The 26608-nt window shown below is 42.9% G+C and overlaps 2 protein-coding genes across 5 annotated transcripts in view; one reads left to right on the top strand and one right to left on the bottom strand.

Moving 5' to 3' along the window:
- TTLL5 (tubulin tyrosine ligase like 5) overlaps positions 1–10049 on the top strand; it is a 226136-nt gene extending 216087 nt beyond the window's left edge. Inside the window, exon 34 of the mRNA XM_023537039.1 lies at positions 9398–10049. The gene's annotated coding sequence lies outside the window, so the exon portion shown is untranslated. The remainder of the gene's footprint in view (positions 1–9397) is intronic.
- Positions 10050–12681: 2632 nt separating this feature from the next.
- TGFB3 (transforming growth factor beta 3) overlaps positions 12682–26608 on the bottom strand; it is a 28762-nt gene continuing 14835 nt past the window's right edge. For 3 of the 4 annotated variants that reach the window (XM_023537028.1, XM_011370828.2, XM_011370829.2), the window contains exons 3-8: positions 24711–24874; positions 24287–24416; positions 19030–19137; positions 17178–17349; positions 14860–15013; positions 12710–13947 (exon numbers count right to left, since the gene is read on the bottom strand). In XM_023537028.1, coding sequence (XP_023392796.1) covers positions 13789–13947; positions 14860–15013; positions 17178–17349; positions 19030–19137; positions 24287–24416; positions 24711–24874 — 887 coding nt within the window. In that variant the 3' untranslated portion in view covers positions 12710–13788. Of the gene's footprint in view, positions 13948–14859; positions 15014–17177; positions 17350–19029; positions 19138–24286; positions 24417–24710; positions 24875–26608 lie in introns of all 4 variants that reach the window. The other variant, XM_011370827.2, reaches the window with a different exon arrangement.

Below are 26608 nucleotides of genomic sequence, written 5' to 3'. Positions count from 1 at the left end.
TTCTCCCGTGTGGCCGCATTTCAGAGTGACTCAGGGGCTGCCTTGGCTCTGAACACAGACCCCTTGCAGCTGTGCCCGGCGCCTTTGTGTCACCCAGGCAGGGTTTCATGAAATGGATCTGATGCTCTTGTGCCTGTGTTGTTCATTCCTACATACTGGAGCTGTGCCCAGGAAGGTGAGGGGCCAGCAGGTTGGCCCTCATTCTCCAGCTGTCCCTTTCTCCTAATGTCACTCAGGATATAAATAAATTGATTCATTCATCCTCTTTCCTATCAAACCAAAATGTTGTGAGAAGACGCTACCGGGGCCACTCTGATCCATTGGAAAGACCTTAGGGGCAAATCCAACAAGGACCATTTATAAAGTCTTTGCATTTAGGCAGTTTTAAAAATGAAAATTTTAATTTTATTATTCTTATTCACCTCAGACCTTGTAGGGGTAAAAACGACTCCATTTATATGCTCATAATGTTTGAGGTCTGGGCCTTCTTTACTGGCCTAGAGGTCATGAATGCTCTGTGTCTTCTCCACTGCAAAAGCCACGAGTCAGATGATCTCACTGAAACTCTACATCCCTTTCCTTCACACGGCTGGCAGGTGGAAGGAGCCTGGGCCAGAGGGTGGGTTGCTGCTCATCACACCAGGCCTTTCGCTGTTTGCAGGTCCATGGTTTGCACCGTTAGCTGGAAGTCTTTTGCTACCCATAGGGAACCCTGCTAATGCTCATTTCCCACATCAGTCAGTCAAATATTTACCCAGCAGCCCCCCTGTAAATATTTACATGGCAAAATGTTGGGAGCTCAGGTCACGTGAAGATTTGTAAAATGTGGTCTCTGCACTTAAAACGGTGTAGTAGAGGAAATGAGTGATACGCGTAAGATAAAGTCCCTCATCCCCCCAAAAAGTGAAAGCAATAGTGATTTTTAGATAGTTAAGGAAAGTCTCTCCACCATTCCTTTCAGGGAACTTAAGCCTCAGAATGAGCCTGGAATGCGAATCTGCTGGTCCCGCAGTAGTTCTCCATTCCCAGGTGCCTCTTGTAGTGTATTTCACCTTGGCAAATGTCAATCACAATGTTTAAAAATATTTTTATTCACTGTGTTAAAGTAACACACGCCAGCCACTTTAACCTGGTGCTAATGGAAGGACAGCAGGCCAGGAGAAAAATTGGGTTTGTCGGACTCTGAGAGTTGCCAGACCAGTATAATGTATTTTACAGGTGCTTTAAGAGTTTTAAGAGTAATTCTCATGTTATTTTATGTTTGTGTTGCTCGTTGACTTTAGAACTAACCTAATAAGATGTAACTTCGTTTATTTGATAAACTCCAAGTAAGTGTATAAATAGTATGATCCATAGACATTTGACCAAACAAAAAGAATTTCCAAGCCAAGACAGCAACACAAAAAAGAAGATGAGTTAACTTCATTGACTGGTTTTTCAAAGACCTACAGAAAAAAAGGCTGTATCATGGCCATAGAAGTGGTTGGGGCGGTGGGGGCGGATTTATTGTCCTTGTGTGCCTTTCCTTCCCTCAGGACCCCAGCAATGGGTCACCTGGCAGGAGTGGCTATTAAAGCAGCTCTAGACCAGAATTATAGCAGTGTGTGAGGGCAATGGGCAAATCCCAAGGTGGAGAGGAGAGTCTAGTGAGAGACCCATCATATAAAGATGGAACCCCAAAGGGCTATATTCTCCATGTAAAGGTCGACCAGAAATAAACCCTCCCCTCCCACCTTACATCCACTCCCTCAGAAACTGAAAGAAAATTACCTATTTGAACCTTGGTGCTAAGTGAGATATGGTGTAGGGTACTCTACTCTGATCATTTATTATTACCCTCATGTAAGCTTAGACATGAATTCATACTCCCTAGGTGCCCTGAAAAAACTTCAGATTGAGAATTTAGTTTAAGGTGGTCCTAAACTAGTTAGTGGTTCTAGGCGCCTAATAGAATCAAATGCTTATTTTTTTCTGGAGGAATCCTCCTTCATCTCAAATTTCAAATAATTCCCATAGTTAAAGTTCTAAGAACTGTGAGGTAACAGTTTAAAATCAAAAACAAAAGGGAAAACAGACACACAAAAACAAAAAGGAAACATGGCACCATAAGCAAAAGCCAGCAAAAATGACAGATAACCATATTAGACCTGCAGAGACTAAGGTATTGAAATTACCAGATATACAATAAAAATATATATACATTTTCTCATACATTTAGAGAAATTAAAGGAAGAAGTAAAAGTGTGAGTAAAACCAAGAGATTAAAATTATGACCAAGCAGATATGAAAAAGAACCAAGTAGTATTTGTCAATTTGTTAAAAAAAAATAGTGCAATTGATGCTTAAAAATCAACAAATGGGCTTAACTGTAGATTAGACCCAGCTGAAGAGAGGCTCAATAAGCTCGAAGATGTATTTAAAGAAATTATCTGGAATGCAGCACAGAAAGAAAAAGCGGTGAAAAACCAAGTGAGAAGGCCTAATAGATATCTAATTAGAGTCCTGGAAAGAAAAAAATAGGACAGGGACAATATTTGAAGAGTTAAAAAATTCCAAAACTAATGAAAGATACACAAATTGCAGTGAATCACAAGAAATCCATACCTAGAGACACCATATTGAAACTACAATACTAAAGACAAAGATGTTAAAAGCAGCTGGAGTGAAAAGGTTTACTGAAGGACTGCCAGTTTGATTGATGGCATACTTCTCAGCAGCAATAGGGGAAACCAAAATACGGTGTAATGTTGCCATTGATGAAAGAAAATGATTACAAAGCAGAAATGTATTTTAAGCAAAAAGATCTTCCAAGCATGAGGATCAAATCAAAACATTTTCCCTCAAAAAATGGTCACTAGTAAACCTTCACAAAAGGAAAGATTCTAAGGAACATATTTCCAATAGAGGAAGGAGAGACCAGAAAAAGGTCTGAAATGCAAGAAGGAATTATGAGCAAAGAATGTGTAAAAATATGGGCAAATATACACATAACGAATAAGATGATGATAATGTTCTTGTGAGATTAAAAAGGAGGGAAGGAAAGAATGAAAATATTCAACACCAGTGTCGTGTGAATCAAGGAGGAGGGTACGATCCTAGTTATTATAGTCTAACTTGATTTTATGAAAAGGTTAAAGATATTGATTAATTTCAGCTTTACGTAGTTAATATATACAAATGCAAAAATGAATAGAGTAACTAGTAAAAGAATAGAAATATAAAACTTCCAAAGTAGTAGAAATGAAATGAGAAAAAAATAATAAATCCATAAGGAAAAGAAAACACAGAAAAGGTGGAACAAATAGCGCAACTTAAGACAGTAGAAATAAAAATATTAGTAATTACAAAAACGTGAGTGGATTGAACGTTCCAGTTAAAGTCAAAGACTGAATCAACGAATATTTACTGAGCATCTACTATGTGCTAAGCACTACTCTAGTACTAGGCACATCAATGAACAAAACAGCCCATAATCCCTAATAGGAGAGATAGATGACAAACCAAATAAGTAACAAAAATAATTTATTAGATAGTAGTGAGTGTTCTAGAGAAAATAAAGCCGTGAAAGACGATAGAGAATGAGCAGAGTCACTATTCTAAGCAGGGGTAGTCAGGAAGAGTGGTATTTGAGTAAAGACCTAAATGAGATGAGGGAGTAAGCAAGTGGATATCTAGGGAAGAGAATTCCAGGCAGAGGCAGCAATGTGAGCACATGCTTTGAAGAGGGATCACAGCTGCTGTGTTTGGGAAATACAGACAGGCCAGTAGGGCTGCAGTGTAGGGAACAAGGAGGAGAGTGGGAATAGATGAGACTCATAAGATGAAGAGGGCCCAGATCATGAAGGACCCAGTGAGCCAAGGAAAGCACTTGCACTTTTCTTTTGAGTGAAGTAGGAGCCATCAGTGAGTTCTGGGCCGAGGAGTGCATGAGCTGATCTTGGATTTAACAAAGCTTCATGGCTGCTCCATCCGGCAGGGGCAAGGTAGGAGCAGTAGAGGTGGCGGGAAATGGCCAACCAGAAATGAATATATATATTGTCAGCATAGATTTTTAAAAAATCCACTTTCAGGTTGTTTAAAAGAGACATATCTAAAACATAAGAATATAAGAAAGATAAAAGAAAAATGTTAGAAAAAGATATACCAGGAGGTTGTAGCTATATTCATCAGACAAAATAGATTTTAGGGCAAAAAGCACATTGAGAAATAAAAAAGGGGACTATATTATGGCTGAAAGTTCTAAAGATTTGCCAGCAAAGTATTTAACCTTTTCTTGGTGACTTATTTTAACTAGGATATTTACTGATTTTTAAAATTAAATAAAATGCATATTTATGGAAAAAAAAATACATTGGGCAAAAAATTAACAGAACCACAAAGAGAAATAAGATAAATTCACCTTCATATTGGAATGTTTTAATGTAGCTCAGTAATTGGTAGATCAAGCAGTCTGAAAATCAGTTATGTGTTAGGAAATTTGAACCACACAATTAGCAGATCTGTGTAGATATGTGTAGAACATCCCACTTAATAAATACATAATATACATTCTTTGCAAGCATCCATGGAGTATTTGCAGAAACTATGTACTAGGCCTTAAATTGTATTTCAAAGACTACATTCCCTGATCATAATGCGATAACAAAAAGTTAACTGGAAAATCCTCATATGTTTAGAAATTAAAGTTAACTCATCAAGAAAGTCATAGAATTAGAAAATATTATTTATCAAAACCTTAGGAATATAGCTAAAGCAATATTAAAGGAAAATTTATACTTACAGTAAGGAGAGGGGAGAGGCTAAATGTTAATGTGCTAAGTATCTGGTTTAAGAAAGTGAAAAACAAAATAAATCCAAAAAAAGTAAAAAAGTGAAGAAAAGTAATAAGGATAAAAGAAGATATTAATAAAATAAAAAATATACAATCAAGAGGAACGAATAGGAACACTACGTATGCCTCAGAGATCAAACAGATGGTAGGAAGATATTATGAATAACTTTTTGCTGATACGTCTTTAAAACTTTGGTGAAGTGAATACACTTTCAGTATTTAACTTACGAAAATTTATTCAAGAAGAAATATAAGGCCCAAATAGTCCTTTAATCATTAGGAAATTGAATCAAGAGCAAAAATTCTCTCACAGATATAACACCAGGCTTTTATGGTTTTACCAATCTCATACAGACTATTCCAGATAGAGGAAAAGAGGGAACACTTGCCAATTCTTATTATCTTAATATCAAAACCTAGCAGGGACAGTCCCCCAAAAGGTTCGAAAGTTACAAGATCTTAATTGTCAATATAAATACGAAAAATTTTTAATAAAATGTTAACAAACTGAGTCCAACAATGCTAAAAAAGATAGATAGTACATCATGGTCAAGTTTGATTTATCCCAGAGATTCAAGGATTGTTTAATATTAAAAAATTGACTAATTAATTAAAGGGGAGAAAATCGTAGGCTCCTGTCAATGGACACAGAATGAGCATTTAATAAAATTCAGTATCCTTGTGACTTAAAAAAAAAATCTTAGCTAACTGAGAATATAAGGGAACCTAATAATAAAGTATTTTTACAAAAAGCCAACAGTAACCATCACACTGTTAATTGGGAGACTGAAAGTGTTCATTCCCTTTAAGATGAAGAGCAAGACAGCACTTTACTAAGTGTTGGACTGGAAGGCCTGGTCAGTGAAGAAAAACAAGGAAATGACATAGGAATCAGAAAGATAGAAAGAAGCAAATTTGTCATTATTCTCACAATGGATTTGTCTGATTGGAAACCCAAAAAGAACTTTCAAATAAATTATTAGCTTCATAAGAGAGTTTTTCAAAATCAGTTACATTTTTATACATCAGCAACAAACAGAGCACGTGATTATAGAAAAGGTACAATTTGTATCAAAGGTGGTATAATCAAAAACTCTAACAAAAAATTTGTGAGAGTATAATATTTAATGTATAATATTTTAAAATATTACAAAACCTTATTGAGAATCACTTTTTATAAAAAATTAATGGAGAGATATACATGTTCATAGATTAGAAGTCAGTTTGGTAAAGATGTCAGTTCTCCCCAAAACTGATCTATAGATTTGAGAGGGTGTTAGTTGTTGTTTTTTAATTTGACAAGCTGATTCTAAAATTTACATGGAAGAGAAAAAGGCCAAGAATAACCCTGTACTCCTAAAGAATAGAAATAAGAGATACCAAACATTCTTATCAAGATTTTTATCACGCTAAGTAATTAAGAGAGCATGCTTGACACAGGATAGAGAACCCTAAAACTGGTGTCCTTTATGAAAACAATTAATGACAGAGAGGCATTGCAGTTAAAGGTGGAAAGGACGGACTTTTAAATAAAGAATGCTAGCACAGTTCATTATTATGTGGGAAAACGAAATTAGATCTTTGCTTTACACAGTACACAAGGTTGGATTAAGACTTAAATATGAAAGACAAAAGTGTCCATCTTTTATAAGACATTATAGGACAATATCATTATGACCATGGTATAAGGGAAGAATTTCTTAAATTAGACCCCAAAAATACAGACTTATAAAGGTGAAAACTGATAAATTTGACTTTGTTCGAATTAACACCTTATATTCGAAGATACCAGCACAATATTATGCGGTGTGTTTTCTTTTCTTTTCTTTTTTTTTTTTTTTGGTTTGTTTTCCTTTTTTCCTTAAGTCCTTATCCATGAGAGATACATTCTGAAGTATTTATGGGTAAAACAATGTGTTATCTTGGGTGTACTTTGAAGGACACCAGGAAAAAAAAAACCTGAAGAGAGTGATGAAACAAGGTAGATTATTGATAATTAGCAAAGGTAGATGACAGAGCGTGGAGGTGTCTTATACTATCCATTTTCTGTGTACATTTGAAATTTTTTATTTGAAAAAGTTTTTTTATATAAGAGACCATCCATTTTTATGGTGACTCCTGGATTTTCTGGAAGTCTTAACATTTTTAAAAAACCATTTTCTGAAAAGGTCGCTTATTAAATGTGCATCTAAATGCGATCTAATTTTTATCTCTGGGTAGTATTTTTCTTATAAATTAATAAATTATGAAGCAACCTTAAAAAAAATGCCATAAAGAAAATGGAGAGACAAGTCACAAACTAGGTGAAGGTGTTTGTAACACACAAAACCAAGAAATTGTATCCAAGATATTAAGCAAAGAACTTTCAAAATCGATAAGCAGTTTCTTAGATATGGCATCCACAGGATAAATAACAAAAGAAAAAAATACACAAAGTGGACATCATCACAGTTTTTAAATTTTGTGCTTCAGAAGACACTGTCAAGGAGGTGAAATGCCACGCCACAGAATGGGAGCTGCAAATCATGTATGTAATAAAGGACTTGTGTTTAGAATATATAGAGAAGTCTTACAGCTCAATAATAAAAAAGACAACTCAATTTTGTGAATGGGCAGAGATTCTGAACAGACATTTCTCCAAAGACGATATAATGTCAATGAGCATACGAAAAGATTCTTGACATCATTTGCCACTGGGGTAATGCAAATCAAAACCACAGCAGAATACCACTTCACACCCACCAGGACAACTATAACAGAAAGACAATAACAAGTGTTGGTGAGGATGTAGAGAAATTAGAACCTTCGTACATTCCTGATAGGACTGTAAAATGGTGCAACTGCTTTGGAAAAACAGTTTTGCAGTTCTTCAAACCATTAAACATGTAGAGTTACCATATGACCCTGCAATTCGGCTCTTATGTTTATACCCAACTGAAATGAAAGCATATGTCTAAACAAAAACTTGTACAGGAATGTTTATAGCAGCATTTTTAACAATGGCCAAGAGGTGGAAACAACCCAAATGCCCATCAGCTGATGAGTGAATAAATAAAATGTAGTATATACACAGAATGGAATATTATTCAGCCATAAAAAGAGTAATGATATATGCTACAACATGGATGACCCTTGAAAACATGCTAAGTGAAAGAAGCTAGACACAAAGGACCACATATTGTATGATTCTGCTTATATAAAATGTCCAGAATAGGCAAATCTGCTTATACATTTCTGCTTATATAAAATGTCCAGAATAGGCAAATCTGTAGAGACAGAATGTAGATGAGTGGTTGCCTAGAGCTGGGGGATGAGATGTGTGGGGGTGATGGCTAAGAGGTATGTGGTTTCATTTTCTTTCAGTGAAAATGTTCTAGAACTGATTGTGGTGATAGATGCATAACTCTGAATATACTAAAAGCCACTGAATTGTACATGTTACGTGGGTGAATTATATGGTATGTGACTTATATCTCAATAAAGTTGTTTTAAAAAGGTTAATAAACAGCAGTTCAACAAGAAAATAAGCCAGACTGCATGTCAAGGCATTTCTCAGAAGAAAAATCACGTACGCGCAGTAGAAACTTGAAAAGATCTTCAACCTCATCCCTCATCAGGGAAATACTAATTAAAAACACAGTAGGATACTCATTTGATTGGCAAAAATTTCAAACTCAAGACAATTCCCCCACACGTAGAGGAACTGGAGAAGTGAGGGAAACTCATCCACTGCCAGCAGGGTGATAAATTGGTACAACCACTTTAGAAAATAATACAGCATTATTTGTAGAGAGTTAAAGATGCAAGTATTCATGACCTGGCAATTCCACTCCGAAGTATATATCTAACGAAATTCTTCCAGTTGTGTGTTGGGATCACGTATAAGAATAGTCACAGCAGCAGTATAAAATTCAAAACCACATAAAACTAAACAATATAATATTTAGGGAATATAAGTATATGTAGTAAATAACCCTGTTATTAAAACGTGAAGAAGAGAAAGAGAAACACGAAATTCAGGATGGTGAGTAGGAGAAGGAATTGGGGTTACCTCACGGGTGATTCGGGGTTTAAAGATGTTCCTCTTCTTAAACCGGGTGGGTGGTGGGGTGTAGATCCGTTATAGGGATGGCGACAGGGGTACCAAGCACAGCGTTATCCAACAGCCTGACATTGAGGGAAGATTTAGGCAAACTCGGAGCAGTTTTTCCATGCAGTTCAATCTTGAATGCTAATAATGCTGACCCTGAGTTTCTAGAAAAGGTTAACATATTTAGCATCTTCTATTTAAGAAGCAAAAGGGATAAAATGTTCTTATCCAGGAAAAAAGCAAAGAAAAGATACTAAGGACTGTACAAGAAGGGAGCAGCAGCAGAATAGGAGTATTTAGAAAGGTTTCCAATAAAAGTGGTTAAAACGAAAAGTTTTCTAGTTCAAGATGAACTTCATTTATTGGACCACAACTTCTTTATCTTCAGTTCCCCTAACTAAAGCAGACATTGCTGTAAATAAGTAAAACCCCACACTCTCATTTCAGTCACTTAGTGGTTGATTTTCTCTCTTCAGATCCTGCTCACACTAAAAGATGAACCAGAAACATGCGGAGGAAGAACCTATTCACTACTCCCGCTGCTCCTGGGTGCGTGACTGAGGGTGAAGCATCCACCAGCGCTGCAAGGGGTCCATAGTATTTTTTTGCTGCCTCAGTCCCCAGAGCCTTCAAGCAGAAGTGGCAGTAGATTGTTGCCAGTCATCCAATCCAGACTTTTACTGAGATGACAGGAAAACACATCAGCTGGATTTTGATGGAACTTGGCAGTGGGGACATTCAACTGATGCATTATATACCCCGTCAGAGCACACGTGTATCTTTTACCCCTTTCCCCCCTCCCCCAACCTGCTTAGGTCTTCTCTGTCCCTCTCCTGCTACCACACAGAGATGATATAAAAGAGGCTCTTTGGCTATTTGCATTTTGCTTCCTCTTCTTTTCCAGATTGCAGTATTAAGCTTTACTTCCTACAAGCCTAAAATCCCCAAAACATTATCTACCAAAGTTGTTCTTCCCTTTTCAGAGGGTTTGGGGAGAGGAGGGAAGCTTCCATCCCAAGTTTCGCGGAGAGCGGAGAAGAGTCGGTGTGCTGCTGACCACTTGAGCCATGGTAAAGGCACCCTTTGGAATTACTGATTTCTAAAATTAATAAAGTAATTCTATTTTTATTTTCTTTTTTTCCATTTACTAATTTCCCAACAATCAGTATTCACAAACGAGACTGAGATGGGACCAACTTCTCATTTTATTTCATCGCTGAGCAATTTTTTAAACTTCATTTTAGAAATGTGAGCTATAAAGAGATGTTTTATTCTTACGTTTTCTTTCAGCAGGTGGTGGGTCCAGGCTGTTCCCCCAGGGCAGCTCCCGCACCTGGGAGGCCGGTCTGTGCAAATGTCTCCATTATCAGACCACAGTAGACAGGTCCTCAAGGGGCGTGTGAATCTGTATCCAGGTGCACCTTGTTTACCTAAACAGTTCATCGGAGTGACGCAGCGCAGCCTGGCTGCTTCCTACCTGCCTGTCCTCTGTTCTCTCGCTTCCTCATCTTTCCCAGCTCCTCTCTCTGGCTTCTGCTGGAGAAAAAGTTGAAAGGTGGGCAGCAGACACCACCAAAGGATTGACTTAGCTGCCCTAGCGAGTTATCGAGTGAGAATCCAGAGTCTGGGGTTTCTCCAACCATGTGCTATAGACTCAGCATTGAAAGCCCAAAAGAAAAATGACACCCAAAAACCAAAGAGAAAGGGGAATTTGTTGCCTTCCTAGTGAATGAAAACAAAGGTTTGAGTGCATGGAAGCATTTTGTTTGCATGTAAAGGATGAGGCCTACCAATTGCAAGAGAAATGAGAGAATGTGTTACAGATGTTCCTGGGACTGCTGGCTGTCATTCGAGGACCATCTTAACTGTTTGCTAACTTGGTTGTGGATTGGTTAGGAGACAAATTAGAATTCCTTCATAGTCCCTGCTGATATTTAGAATTGGGAAATAAGGTAGTTGATCAGACTCAGCATATGGATCCTGTGAAAAAGGATAAGAGTGTGTAATCCCAGTAAAAGAACTTTTAGACCAACTAGAGTGCTTGGCATTACCCTCGGTAACCAATGAGAATTGAATCCTCGAGCTAATTTCCTGCATTCATCTGCTGATCAAGTGGTAAGACCAGACTCCAGATCTCTCCCTTCATTTACCCAAGTACATTCAAGTCATTTTTACTGGTACTAGGCTTCTCTTGGTAATAAACCAGGATCCTAGGATCCTCCCTCCAACAGCAATGTCATTGCCTAACCCTTACCTCCTCCCTCCAAACAAGTGTTATTTCTGAAGACAGACAGACAATGGTTCAAATTTCTGCAGTGCCTATCAGTGACTTGTGGAATGGGGAGGATGGACATCAGACCCCTGCCCCTATTTGTATCTGCTGATTAAGATAAGAGTAGAGCTCTAACACAGAAAGAACATTTGGAATCACAGTGTGTTCTGTTTTCTTTGGGATATTTCAGGAAACACATCTCATTGCCTTGGTTCCTTAGGATGAACCACAAGCCAGTGTTTTAGGGATGTCCTATGAGGTTGGATAACAAGAAAAGTTTATTCTAGGGCCAGAAAGATTATTTTTCTCTTCCTTGTTTAAGCATCAAGTAAGGACCAACAATGTCAGGAATAATTAATACACCGTTTCTCAAAATGTAGTTTTGAGGGAGCCTGGTCCCTACCCGAGGCCTTAAGACATCTCTAGAGTTGCAGTCTGAAATTGTACATTTTTCATAAACACTCGCGTGATTCTCATGCCCACTGAAATTCGAGAATGGCAGCCACAAGTGAATAGACTCTGAAAGCTGAGATAGCAATGGCCTGTCGCCAAAGGGCTGGGTATGCCACATCCCCTCTTTAGATCCACCAGTTCCCTTGGGTAAGATGGAGCACAATCCCACCTGCCATGATTTTAGGGCCTGATAGGCCCTGAAGTACAGTGGAAGTAAACGGGTGCCTCATGGGGCGAAGGCTGAGAGAGAAGCCCTTAGAATTGGCTGGGCATGGACAAAGCAGGAGAAAGGACTTGGTGACCGAACACAGAGGCATGGACATAAATTGTACACATCCTGCAACCTGTAAACTTTAGCTTCAGATAGACTCTTTTACCAGTGGGTGGTAAAGTGATTTCAGTGGAGGAACACGTTTCTCAGGAGCTGCTAGGTGGTTCCTCACTGCAGATGGTTGCTTCAGGTGGACGTTGCTATCACGATAGAATTCGGCATTGCTCCGGGATCTGTGACCTCAAAAGAGAACCGTGGGATTGTGCTTTTCCTGCCCTCTCCCATTCCCAAATCCCTGACACGAGGCGCATTGTCTGAAACAGGGCTCCTGGTGACCTCTTTTAGGCCTAACCTGGTAACAGAATGGGCCTCTTAGGCCATTCGCCATAGACAGTTTCTCTTATTTTCAACTGATTTGGAGGGGGAGAGATTTTTGAAAATGATAATTTTGGTGACCTATAATGAATGCACATCCAACACATTTCCGTGTGCAAGGGTTCACACCAAGTGATTTTGCCCATAGTCGGAGGTCAAATTCATATACTGTACTTTCTGCAAATCTGGGCCAGTGCCTCTGCGTGTCTGAGAATAATATACAGTGAAGATAAAAGGGAACACAAACAATAGTGCAGTCGTGGCAGAAAATGGCAGAAGGCAGCACAGCGTGCCACTGTCCCGGGTGTTCACACTAAGCAGTGTATTCCATATTTGCCTCATTCCAGTTACCTCTGATTAGTGGATGTGGACATGGAATTAAGAAAAAAGTAGTTAAGGATATTTATCGAGTCAGACTGACACCTTAGAATAAGGCTTTTACTGTTCTAGAAGCAATCTTCCAGAAGATGAAATGATCCAAGAGTCCCCAAAAATATTTATTTATACAAAGATTTTGAGAGTAATATTTGTATTTGTCTTTATACCTCAGTCTACGCATCTGGGGCCAAGTCATGGTGTGGCACACACGTACGTGCAGCTTCCCCCTGTGCCCCACACGTAGCACCTGCTTCCAGGAACACCAGATGAGCACAGGGTCTTAGAGGGTGAGGGGGGAAACCCATAATGCCCCAAAGGCCGCACAGACCCGAAATTCAGATACGTGCACCCTGACCTGGAAGGTGTCTAGCCAAACGTCCAAGGGGAGATACGACCTAGGGAGAAGGCGAGAGGAGGGACCCAGAGGGCGGATGGGAGAAGGTTAATCCCACCTGCTTCTGAGTTCAGCCTATCTGTAGAGCCCAATATAGTTGGTGGCCTGGGAACTACATTACCTGGACTTCTTCCCTGTAATGACCCTTGATGCTGAGTGATGTCAAGAGGACATTTTGCAAAAATAACAGATTTGTCCTTAATCCCAAGTAGTATGAGATACAATGCTGGGACCATGTCTTAGTAACCTGTCTGAAGAAAAATGCTTGCCTTGTATAACGTAATCCAGATTCCCTAGAGCAGATGTGGGGCAGCGATGAGAAAATCTGACCTCAGATCAGAAGTGTCTTCCAGTCTGGCCCTGTCCCAGCCTTCTCCGCCCTTCCTCCTCCCAGGTATCTCAAATCCCATTGCCACACAACGTGTCGACTTGCCATCCCTCTTCCTCTGTCCCCACCACCTCTGTTTACGTCACAGAAAATCCGTGTTCTGGAGAGTTCGGCCTTCCCCTAACCAAACCCACACTTTCTTTACCACAGTGATTCTCAGAGCCAGCGAGAAAGAGGAATGTTCCAAAAGGGAACCTCCGTCTCAGCCATTTGCCTGGAGCTGCGGGGCGTGGGCTCCAGGCCTCGAGGTGAGGTCTGTTGCTCTTGTGTTTCCCGAGGAGCAGGCAGGCAGGCAGTGGCAGTTCTCTCTCCTCTCTCTCTGTCGCAGGTGGGGTCTCAGCTACACTTACAGGACTTCACCACCATATTAGAGAGATGTTCCACCTTGGGGGTCCTCCCGACATAGTACAGGATGGTCAGGGGCTCCAAGTCCTGGGGCACGCAGCAAGGTGAGGCCGATGCTTCAGGATTCAAGGTGTTGTACAGGCCCAGCACCTGGGGAGGATACATCACTTAGAGGTTGGAAGACCAAGCCCGAAGCCCTCTACAAGCCCTAGGGACTGTTCCAGAGGCTGAGCCAGCGGTAGACCGGCCACGGGTGCGATTTCAGTTCGGGCGAGTGACTAGTGCTGTTTGTCCACAGAGAAGGAATGGAGAGCGTCTGCACTTGGTTGCGTGTTAACAGTTTCAGCATATAACAGATATTTAAACTGATAATGGGATTCTCTCTGTGTTAAGGAAACACTCCTATATTGGTCCTCCTAGCTCTCACTGGTCACTCTGGTGAGAAATGCCCTCACGAAACATTGCCATTTGGTAAATGCCGGAGTGTGGGGCCTCAGACAGGATGCAGTAATAATGAGCTACAGGGAACCATGCTTTGTAAATTACTGTTTTTCTTTCCCCTTGAGGGGAGGACAAGCTGGTTTCAGAGTCATGGACTTCCCTCCCTCTCCCCTTTTCTTCCTGTTGTTTCATATAGCTGCTTCTTTGTGCTTTACAAGGTCTTTAAAAATAACTTTTCTACAGTCAAGAGGCTGGAATTATCAGAGCTCTTTAACTGGTGGCAGAAGTCATTCTTCCCCAACATTCCTTGCCTGCCCTGTGCACACACCTCTGACGTATAGGGTGGCATACGATAGCTAATTAATTTCAAGAATGGTACAAAAGCTTTAGACAGAGCAAATCAAAAGTCTGGTTCAAACTATGAAAGAGATTACAAAAGGCAGAATGGGACCAAGTAGAGTTGGCCCGAGTGCCAAGATCAGAACCTTCACCGAAGGGATGTTACTCACCCCAGATCATCATTTGCTCATTCAACATGCAGTCCTTCCTGCATCCTTTTTAATAAAGTGGCCTAGTCGACTCGGCCCCAGTGCCCCACAGGGCATGAGCCCTGCTCCGTACCTTGCTGTGGGTTGTGTCTGCACTGCGGAGGTATGGGCAAGGGCCTGAGCAGAAGTTGGCGTAATATCCCTTAGGTTCATGGACCCATTTCCAACCCAGATCCTGTCGAAAGTCAATGTAGAGAGGGCGCACACAGCAGTTCTCCTCCACGTTGCTACAACACAGAAAACATGGATAGAAAATCAACCTAAAGGAAACTACCGATATAAAAAAACTTCATACGTGGCCCTCATATTTGCACTTGGAGTACTTCCTGTCATCATAAGAGGTGGCTTTAATCAATGGAATCCCAGTTTCAAGTTCACTGAGCTGTATAGACTATAAAGGCATTTTCTATGGTGAAGACCATGATCCCAAAGACATAATAGACAGATATCAATGATGCATGAGGAAGAGAAAAAAGGCAAAGGTGGCCCTGCCTCCTTTTACATTATGAATCAAAGCAGACATAAATTGCTCCACATAAAACCAAGCACTGAGTGTTATTAGCCAACTCAGCTTTGTTGAGGTTGGTTTTATTGTTACCTTCCTAATGTACACCCAGAAATTAACTATATACTATAGCTTATATACTGTAGTAGATGACTGCTTAGACTAAATCTTGAGACCATTGAATCAAAATGAGGCATATGCTTCTGTTAGACATGATTCCTAGATCACCCCAAATGTGATTACCAGGCTACTTCAGTTTTGTTGCCTGCAGAAATCCATTTGGCAGTCTCCCTCATCAAGTGGGCAGCTAGTCTATACTTCAGTATCTGCTGAGACCTAGAACTTGCTACTGCCACAGGCAAGTGTTGGCCAAAATCTGGCTTCTTGTGGATTCCCAGGGTGAACCATGGCAGAGACCCTTGGATATTAATTCAATAGTAGTTCCTACCCCCTTCTCCCTTGCCACCTCCCATTACAGCGTCTAGAACACCAGACACTTGTTTTCCGGGGCTGCCTTAGAGGTAGAAGTGGTCACGTAACCCAGCGATGACAGACATGAGGAGAAGTATGCAGGTGGTAAGGGCAAACTCTGGCAGAAATATTTGATTCTATATACAACTCGTAGACGGAAGAGAAAAGCTGCTGGCTCTGCCTCTTCCCACTTCTCATCTCGAGCGTGGACAAGACACCTGGAGCTCTAGCAGTCACTGAGACTGTACACAAGAGAATGCAAAGCAAGCCAACATATGGCAGACTGAAGAGAGAGAGTTTGTATCCCCAACTGCATAATTAAGCAGCCAGACCACCCCTGAGCCTGCTGTCATAGGCTTCTTGTGAACAGTCCTGTATGGTTTAGGCGACTGTTACTTACAGTCAAGAGCATTTGTTCCTAACTAATTAAGTGCCACATGGAAAAAATCCACGTGCCAGCCTTCAGACAGTTGGAGGCAACCACATTGCCTTCTCAACCCTTTCCGTTCCCCAAGCATTCCTCATTCATTCCTCATTCATTCAGTTGTTCCTAATAAGACATGGTCTCAGATCTAAAAATTTTCCAAGTCATTCTATTCTCCCCAGCTCCATCCACGCATCCACCTCTTCTGCCAAACTGACACATTCATTCTCCTGCCTTTACTGGAAGTGCTTCATCCTCCTGAATCCCCACCTACCGAAATCTCACTTGTCCTCAAAGGCTCAAATCCCACACCCCCTTCTGAAGCCTTTCTTGTATCCATAGATGAACTCCAAATTCTTAGAGCACTTTATCCTTCAGACCTCATGGATGTCATTTTTCTACCTTTCTGTAATCGCTGTGCATGCTCTAGCAGCTCCCTCCTTTATAACCAAGAAGCCAAACTGCTTCTAAATAAGAGGCTCTTTTTTTTTTTTTTTAATCTTTTCACAGCAGCTACCCAACTACTTCTGAATTAGTTCGTTCACTTCTCTAGCTCAGGTTCCTCCCTGCAGATGGAGGCTGCCCTATTTTCCCTCATCCAGTAGCATCCTCGGGCCCTTCATAGGGAACTGAGCACTCCTTTCATGGAAATTCCTGCGTTAATCTCCTCGCCACGCAAACACACCCTACGAGTACTTTCACAGAGCGGCTTCAGCCAAGCCTCTCCAGTCCAAACCATTTTAGCGACACTCTCCTTCCCATGTACTTTATCCAGGTCCTTACAGAACTGGGTTGCAGAAAAAATGTGGGGCTTCCAGAAAAATAAAGAGATTCGTAAGAGGTTTTAAATTTTCTTTCCTGGAGATGTTTGTGAATAGCATCCAGGACTGTCGGCGGAGCGCGGCTTAGGCCCAGGGCCTGCCCCACACTGCACGCACCCAGTAAATGCTGTCTCAGGAGTTCACAGATCCTGAGCGGGCCCCAGGCTCACCTGAAGCAGTAATTCGTGTCCAGGGCCCGCTTCTTCCTCTGACCCCCCTGGCCCGGGTTGTCAAGCCGATGTGGAGGAATCATCATGAGGATTAGATGAGGGTTGTGGTGGTCCTTCTGCTTCCTGAGGCGCCCCAGATCTCCACGGCCATGATCATCCTCACTGTCCACGCCTGCAGAAGGGAAGGAAGATGACCATCTCCTGTCTAAGGAAGGGAGAGGGGGCTGCTTTCTCACCCCATCCCATCATGTCCAGGAAGAGGGACAGCGTGGTCTGCGAGGACGGCGTGCTAAGGTGCAGCTTCATGCCAAAGCAAGAAGGGGAGGACCAGCATCAAAGAAACCACGAGATGCCCCATGAAGGTCAGTTCCTTCATGAGTCTTGTGCATACAACTTCCAAAGGGCAGCGAGCCCTTCCTAAGAATCTCCTGGGGATCTCGAGGGATCCAAGAGGCTTCTCCGGCTACCTAACATTCCTTTGGGCTGTCTGTTTAGATTCTGCAACTTAGAATCTTCAGGTGTGTGAGTTACCTCTTATGATCCGAATTGGTCAAGATAGCACAGAAGTCCTTCCTCTAATTTAAGGTGTCACAATTTAAGATAGCTTGAATGGGAGCCAGAGGAATGAGACTGAGTAATTATTACCATTTACATTGCACTTATAGTTTCAAAAGTGTTTTTACTATAAAACTCAGACAAGCTAACGAAGCGTGTGATAAACAGCTTAGCAAACTCTGGGAAAAAAAAAAAACCTGTTATATCATCTGAAAAGAAAAAGACTGGAGACTGAAAGAGTCTCAACTAAAAGGAGACCTATTCTGTGACAGACAGCTGCCAGCTGTTGTCCATCTCCACCAAGGACAGGACCATGAGGAATGAAATTTGCATAGTGACAGGAGGACCTGGGACCTCACAAAGGAGCACTAGGTCTGTGAGATAAATGAGAGGCCTGGATTTCCAGTTTCCTTTCCTGAAAATCTTTATGAACAAAACTGAAGCAGGAGGATTTCGTCCTAACCTGGCCTCTAGGGAATGATTCCTAAGGTTTTCCGAGTTCCAAGATTTTGTGATTAGAATATCAAATGTTTGGCTTTTTTTAAAAAAAAAAAAGAGCCTCTGAAATAGAGCCCATGAAGAGTAAAAGGTTCGCCCACAGCTTGGAGCCAAGAGAGGCCTGCATCTTTTTCTAGACAAGCCTTTAACTTCAGGTTTTGACTTGGTCGGTTTGACCTTGACAAACCAGCTGGCTTCAGGTGTGCCTCAGTTACCCTGCATGGGACTATGAAAGGAAAAGACAACGACCCTGAAATCCAGAGATTGTCTAGGTTGAGCACCTTAGAAAACCAGAAATGTCTCTCAAGTATCTTGGCATCTCAGCACAAACAGCTCGACCCTGGAGCAGGCATTCAAACCCAGAGGCAAACTCCTGGGCAGGGATCAGGTGGCTCTGCAACACCTGGTGGGCTCAGTCGTCAACACATTCAAATTCATAGCCATCAAAGTTTGTTTATTTTAGGGAAGGGGAAGATGATGATTTGAGCATTCCTGGCATAGTGTTTTATACTTATTATCTCGTTTCATTTGTATAACAACCCTGTGAAAGAGGAACTCTTACCCCCATTTTGCTGACTGAGCTCAGGTACCGCTTAGCTACATGATCTCACTGCTCCTACCAGCAAAATACTGTCTTCCAAATGCTGAAGTATCCTGTATTATCTAGAAACTGAAAGTCACACTCATTGCTTTGGAAGCAAAGCAGAATTTCTCAAGTCAAAATAGCCGTCTCTGTGAGGGAGCTTGGTGCCTTTTCCTGGGGTTTGGTAGGGGTCTCCTGTTCTATCCATTTTGTTACCTTTGAATTTGATTTCCATCACCTCATGAATGTTTTCCAGGATATCTCCATTGGGCTGAAAGGTGTGACATGGACAATGAATACTGATTTCCAGACCTAAGTTGGACTCTGCAAAATAAGACACAGAGCTGGTGAGAAAAGCATTTTATGCAATCAAGGAGTGTACCCACCCACCCATGCATGGGAGGGCCAGGGCCTCTGCTGCCGTTGACAGTCAGAGGAACTAGCTCTACGTAGGAGACAAAGTGCTGCCGACGCTGGACTGGACCTTCACGCTCACGCTGCCACAATCTATGTGTTTCTGTTACATTCTAAACGACCAAATGGAGGCGTAAACTAGTGAGGATCGTGAAGGAGAATTTTAATAGTCATCTATTTTCAAAAGATGGTATTAGGAAAAAATTGTCACCTGCCTATTTGGAGGCAAAAGAATATAAGGATACAGGAAGGACAGATAAATAAAAAACAAAAAAAACAAAAACAGTCACATCCCCTAGGCGTTTATTGGGATAGGAGATATTCAAGCCAACCTATCAAGAAGGGATGAAGGGAAGAGATAATGGGACTGGGAGACACCAGAGAATGGGGAAAACTGAAGAACTCTGGGGCAGAGAGGCAGTGATTCAAAAGGCCACGAATTCTAAGGGCCACAAGATGGGTAGAAGGTGGCACAGTCTGAGCCACGAGATTAAAAGTCAAGAAACAATACCAGAGCAAGGTCAGCAGCAAACAAGCGGCAGCATCAGTCTAGGTGGGTGCCAGCATTTCATCCACCATTTCTAGGTCTTATGCTCAGGAAGCCCATGGCCTGGTAGTCACGCCTCCAGACCCGAAGCCCTCAGAGGCAACAGAACAAAGTAAAAGGAATGCCAGCATTTCTACGGGGCTGTGACTGCAGACATAGAATAGTAGATCACAAAAGAGATAAGGTGAAAATCATAGTTATACTTGGCTATATTTTCCTTCAGGAACAAGGACGTGATGAGGTAAAAGTTACTTCTTTTGGAATCCTTGTTCACCTTGATGGGAAATTGGAGACGTGGATGGCTCAAGGAGGGAAGACAGCTCAGGAAGACAGGTGCGAAACTAGACCGCAGGCTGGAGGAGAAGGCAGAGGACCATGGCCAAGGGTCCAGGTGCTGTGAGCTCGGAGAGAACAAGCACGAGGAAGCCTAGAGGTGCCAAGGTTTGGCGACTGATACTCTGGTACAAGAAGGCCAGCTCTGGTCCCATCTCCTATTAGCTGTGGGATCAGGTGTTTTGGTAACAAAAATGGGAGAAGCAAGAAAATTTGTAAAAGGGACTGAGTAAAGTGGAAGAAAAAAAAGGAAGAGTAAGAAGTGAAAAATCGAAACTGAACCCAGTAGTTTTGTGCAGGGAAGCCATGTAGGACCTGGTATCATGTCAATTCTGGTGGGCAGGACAATTAGGGAAGCTCTGTTGATGCAGGGGCAGCAGCTAGCTGTAGTCAGGTAAAGGAGAGGTCATGGGGGTGACAGATCCCTCTGTGTTCAAGGTCAGCGTCTCAGAGAGCTGATTGATTTACTGCTCTCTGAGGCCACCCTAGTTCTGTGTGAGCCTCCAGCCTTGGGGCCAATCTGAGGTCTTTCTGAACTCTGGTGTCATCAGGGAAAACCCCAAAGAGTCCACGTCAGCTCAGCATCCTTCTCCCAGGCCCAGAGATTTCAGCCACTGTAATGTGGCAGACTTGAAGGTCCTAGTCCTACTGATTAAAAACCAGCTTAATCCTTTCTTCCATAAACTCAGAGCCCACCTCATTTGTCCTGCCCCAAATTAGGGCAACCTCTGGCACACACTGATACCTGCTAAGCTTGAAGATTTATGTTCCAGAAGGTCAGCTCTGATGAGGAGGTAAGGGGCCAATATACCAGAGAGCCTGAGCCCCAGCTAGACAACAAGGAGTGAATAGAGAGTGAGGCTTAAGACATGTCCCCTTCCTGGTTTAAGGAAGCTGAAAGAAGGAGCTGGTGTAGCCTAATGGGTGCATCAAAGAGTAAGTATACTTCCCATTATCCAGAAGGGTCTAAGGTGGGCCAAGGGAGACCTGAAGTGCGCAACTCTGATTCTGTGAGTTAAAAAGTCAGGGTGCAGACGGATGTGCTGGGGAGAGTTAGGGTTAGGGTATAAGCGGTAGGTGTGAGATGGCGGCCCAGCTTGGCCAACAGGTTCTGTCTAGGTGGAGAGCTCAGAGAGGGATCACAATAATCAACATTTGTTGAGCATTACTACATGTCAAGCACCACTTTAAGACGTTCATGCATTAACTCATTTAATCTTTATAATCTACAAAGTAGAGACGTTTATTATCCCTCATGATACAGATGAGGACACTGAAGCTTAGGGAAATTAAATGTCTTGCCCAAGGTACTCAACCAGCAAGTGGCAGAGCCAAGATGCAAACACAGGCAGCCTGACCCTAGAGCCACACTCCTGATTGTTAGAGACAAAGAGGGACAAAGGGGCCACCAGAGACCACCAAAGAAGATGACCATACTCTCCTTGAGTTATAAAACGGTTGTGTTTTCCCAGTGTCCCACCTGTTCTGAGCCACAGTGCTGGGGTGCTGGGTGTGCTCCCTGCCCCGCCTGCTAGGTGAGGCCTGGCTCTGCACACAGAGAAAATGCAAATCGTGTGGAGAGAGGGCTCCAGTCATCTCTGGGACCCGGAAGGCAGCCTGGGAACCTGGTGCACAGTGGGCTCTGAGGTGTTTGCTGAATGAATGCAAGACCTATGTGTGACTCAGTTTCCTCAGTAGTCCACAGTACCAGCTGCTCCATTCGGAGTCCATCTGCTGCCTCGTTTGGGGCCGCAAACTCTGAAGAGTCTCACGACCTCTGCATAAGCAAAAGTCTGTGTGTGGTTCCCCTATGCAAGGGGTAGGCAGCACCTCCCCTGGGAGGGAACTGAAGGTTCCAGTGACAAACTAACCTCAAAATTGGCAGTAGTGGGGATCGTTGTGGGGGGGGAGGGGGGCATAGGTTTTATTACAAAATTATCTTTTTGATGTCCCAAGAAGGATGGAAATCATTCTCAGTGCAAACTTCTCATTGAGTTCTGCAGCTGTGAAAATAAGAACTCCTTCAAGTGCTCAGGGCTTCAAAGAAATCCAGGTGGAGCTGATCAAAATCAGACAGGGAAGCTAAGAGATTAATTTTCCCTGCCTCTCCTCTCTCTATCCATGTCGGGCTCTAGGCGGAGTACTGTCTGAGTCAGAATTCCCAGCAGTGCTGCTGTGAGCAGATCCATGTGGGTTCTCCTAGGCTTTTGCCTTCATGCTCGGTAGGGGAGATAGGATGGAATTCCCCATCTGCCAGCTCAGCCACCAGGTAACGAATGCCCCTTACATGGGACTTGCAAACTTGGACGCCTACAGAGCCCAGGCAGGTTATATAAGTGGGCAAAGTGTCATGCTTAAGTAGGGACTTCCAGCCTCCCCCTTGGGGAACACTGGGGAATGGTGGGGCCTGTAGTGACATGAAGAATGCATGCCCCACCTCAAGAGGCAGTCACTAACTCATCTCCAATGGATCATTACCAGAAAATCTTTCAATTTTTCAAGAAATGCCCGAAGTCTAGGTTTTAAGTAAAATCACTTAACTTAAATAAAAAAAAAACAAAAACAAAAACAAAAAAACTTGACCACTAGTTAAAACAATACCTAGGCCAAGCACTTTGTGATCTCTGCCTTAGAACCGTAACCCATAGTTTCCTAAAACACCAAGGACTGGGAAAGACCCACCTGCCCCAGGGACCCTGGACCTCAGTATTTGGATGGACTGTGGCTCTGAGGCAGCTGACAATGGTAGAAAACTCTTTGTAAGAGGGAGAGAAGGAGCAGATGGAACCACCATCTGTACCCCCAATGCCACCGAACACCAGACCAGGCGGTACCACCACGTAAAGAAAAACAGCTGAGTGTGATGTCACAAGGCACCGGGGCAGTCAGGAGACTCCAGTCCTAATCCAGGCTGGAGGACCTTGGTCAAATCACTTAACTTCTCTGGGCCTCAGTTTCCTTATCTGAGCCAGGAAAGTTTACTCTTGTGTAACATGCTGAAAGCCATGAAATTCTCTCAAATAAGTTTGATCCTTAAAACAGTTTTGTGAGGCATGCGAGGAAGGAACCATCATTACCTTATTTTCTCAAAGAGAAAACAAGTGAACTATTTCGGACGTGTGAAGTTTGCTCTGCCTATTGGACAGCTTACCTGGATGGCTACCAGGCCTTTCGAACTTAACCAGCCAAAACAGAACCTCCCCAAACCTGCTCTTCTTTCAGTCTTTCCTATTTCGATAAGAATTACCACCTGGGTGTTAAGACCAACATCTTAGAAGTCATCTAGACTCATCTTATGTCCTCATACCCCATGTGTAATCTACCTGTCCTATTGGCTTTACTTCTAAACTATAGAATAAATCCATATCACCTCCATATCTGTTGCCACTGCCCTAGCTGAAGCCCCTATCGCTCTCATCCAGGCTTCTGCAAAGCCCCTAACTGGTGTGGTGTCCCTGCTTCTTCCTTTGACCTCATGGCAACCAGAGGGCTATGGAAACCAAATCACCTCACCCCGTATCCCTAGCCCTGCTTATAACCTTCCTGGGATTTCTCAGGACACTTGGATAAGTCCTAAAACCTGACTATGACCTAATAGGTCCGAAATCATATAGTCCCAGCTACCATTCTGACCCCCCCAGGTCCAGCCACACCAGTCTGCTGCTGCTAGAACAAATCAAGCTAGTTCCCACCTGGGGGCCTCATTGTTTCTTTTGCTTAAAACATCCTTTATCCTGACTTTCACAGGCTGACTCTTTCTCATCATGCAGATCTCAAGGCACAAATTCCCTCTTCATAGAGACCCTCCCTGAGAGTCCACTGTTGGACCCCACCCAGTCATTACCACATCGCCCTCATTCTCTTTTTCATGGTACTTCTCACTATGTGAAATTCTTATTCGTCAATATGTTTATTTGTTTATCGTGTGTCTCTCCCACCAGAACAAAAGTCCCGTAAATCTGGGACCTCACCTGTCTTATCTACTGTCGAATCCAGGGCCTGGCTCAGAGTAAATATTTAATATATATTAGTTGAATGAATGAAGGATACAAAGAGAATCTGGCAAAGCCAAGCTTTGAACCCAGATTTGTGACGCCCCTAGTCTTCTTCCCTCTGTTTCATGAAGGACCAAGGGACCTGAGGTTCCTTCCAAAATGCTCATTCTCAGCATCCACCTACCTCTTCGTGAGAGCCATTCACGCACAGTGTCAGTGACATCAAAAGACAGCCACTCAGCAGTGCCCCGCGTGGGCAGATTCTTGCCACCAATATAGCGCTGTTTGGCGATGTGCTCATCTGGCCGGAGTATCTACGGGGCCGAGAAAGGAGTAAGTACCCAGACCTGGACAGAGTCCCGCAGCACATGTCATCATGCAGGAGGACAGGTGAGAGGAGCAAGAGGAAACTAAAAGTTGCCAAATGCTCCTTCAAGCATCTTAGTTAACTCTTAATCCTCTTAAAGACAGACATATACAGAAACAAAGGCTCAGAGAAGGCAGGATTCACATCCAGGTCTGCAGAGCTCTGGATGGAGTGGCGGCCTGATATGGCGAAGGAGCCAGCTTTCCCATCTGGCTGGTTTCTGTTCTGGGAGGGGGTTTACCTGGAAGAGCTCAATCCTCTGCTCATTGCGCTTGGAGCTGGGGTTGGGCACCCGCAAGACCCGGAATTCTGCTCGGAACAGGTTGGTTCCGTTTTTCTCCACTGAGGACACGTTGAAGCGGAAAACCTTGGAGGTGATTCCTTTGGGGCAGACGGCCAGCTCGTCTAGGAGACAAAGCAGCAGAGACAGATGCAGCATGAGCAAGACCCGTGGGAGCAATGTGCTGCCAACAGACACTCGCCGAGTGTCTCGGTACCACTTGTGACCTTCCTAGGAGCTTGAGGCCTCAGACCTAAAGGTGGAGATAGGAAGATGATCCATGGTGGCCCTGGAATCACACTCAGGCCTGAGAGAGGAGCAGAGAGACCTCAGAGCCCGAGAGTATGGCACTAAAGACTAGCCAGTCAAATGTCATCACCCCTTTCTTTGCCCATTGCCTCGACATCCCAACTCTGGCAGGTTCTCCAACCTGCTCTTTCAACTCTCTTAGAAAATACAGATTCTCAAAAGATCTCAGCCATGCCCCCTAGTACTTTAATCATCTGATAGCTAATGTATTCATGTGTTTGTTCATTCAGGAATTCATTCATTTATTGAACATTTATTGAGCAGATATGCGCCAAGGATAGTGCCAACACTAGGAAGCAAAAATGAATAGACATAGCCCCTGCCTTCAAGGAGATTAATATCCAGGGGAGGCTATTTCTACCTGGACCCAAATAACAGGACCACAGGGATGAGTTTGAAGACCTTCGGAGAAGCCCAGGAGTTGCTGCAAAGAGATCAGAGGAGGGAGAGAGCAGAGAGCATTTCATGGAAGAGGTGATATTTGAGCTGGGTCCTGCAGGAGGAAAGCGTGTGAGGCCGGAGAGGAAAGAAATTTCACATAGAAGGATGCTAGAAGCAAAGTTAGGGAAAGGGGAAAGTGCAAGTGAACAAGAAGGACCTCAAGCGGCCAGGCTGGAGCAGATGAGATGAGGTCAAGGAAGGAGATTGGGCTCCACCAGCAGGGAAGCTAAAATGTCAGACAGATGGGTTGGATTTTATCCTATTAACAGTAGGGAGCCATGGAAAGTGTCATAACAGCACGGTGACATAATCAACACTGTGTTTTAGACCTAATGAGGCAGAATTGGTCTGGCAAAGAATCCAGATCTCGAACCTGGCAGACCCGCAGATGTTTCTTCAGGCTGAGATGGTCAGTGACCATTTGCTCCTTTCTCTTGAAGGGTTTCTTTCCTTGCCAGCATGTGCTATGCCAGCCTGTCCCCCCAACGGCCTCTTCAGCCCTGTCCATGAGACAGAAGGCAGCAAATGCTCTTTCCCACCCTTTAGAGCCAGATAAAGGGAAGGGAAAGATCCTGTCTTTTCTCCTGTACACTTCTGAACAGCCTTAACACTCAGAGAAAAACTTTCTACACAAATGGTAACAATAGACAGAACTTGAAACTCAAGCTCAGAGACCCAGATTCCACACATAATGGACATGGCTGAAATGAGCTCATAATCACCCCGAGGGGTGGTTTAGGAAGTCACGGACAAGGCGGGAAGGATCAGAGGCCTGGAAACAAGCAAATGCGCTACTGATCTTTAGGAAAAGATGAGTGAATGTTTCTGGAAATTGCCATCTGGTGGGCCTGACACTGGTTCTTAGAAAATTAATGGAACAGATGTTAGGAAAACAAATGTGTGAAGGCTGGCTAATGAAGCCCTGATTAATAATTGGCTTCGAAAGAACAAATACTGCCAACTATTCCCTGAACCATTTCAGATAGAAACAGAAAGAAGAATCATGATGGCAATTTAATTTTTAAGTTTGCAAGTTTGCAACCTTCCTGACACGGATGAGCTACTTGGACTAGCAACCCTCTCAAGTACTGACATACTTGGTTCTTGAA

The sequence above is a fragment of the Pteropus vampyrus genome, unplaced genomic scaffold (genome assembly GCF_000151845.1).
Source record: "Pteropus vampyrus isolate Shadow unplaced genomic scaffold, Pvam_2.0 Scaffold177, whole genome shotgun sequence".
Classification (NCBI taxonomy): Eukaryota; Metazoa; Chordata; class Mammalia; order Chiroptera; family Pteropodidae; genus Pteropus; species Pteropus vampyrus.
Note: the sequence above shows the minus strand (reverse complement) of the source record. Positions and strands in the feature narration are given on the sequence as shown.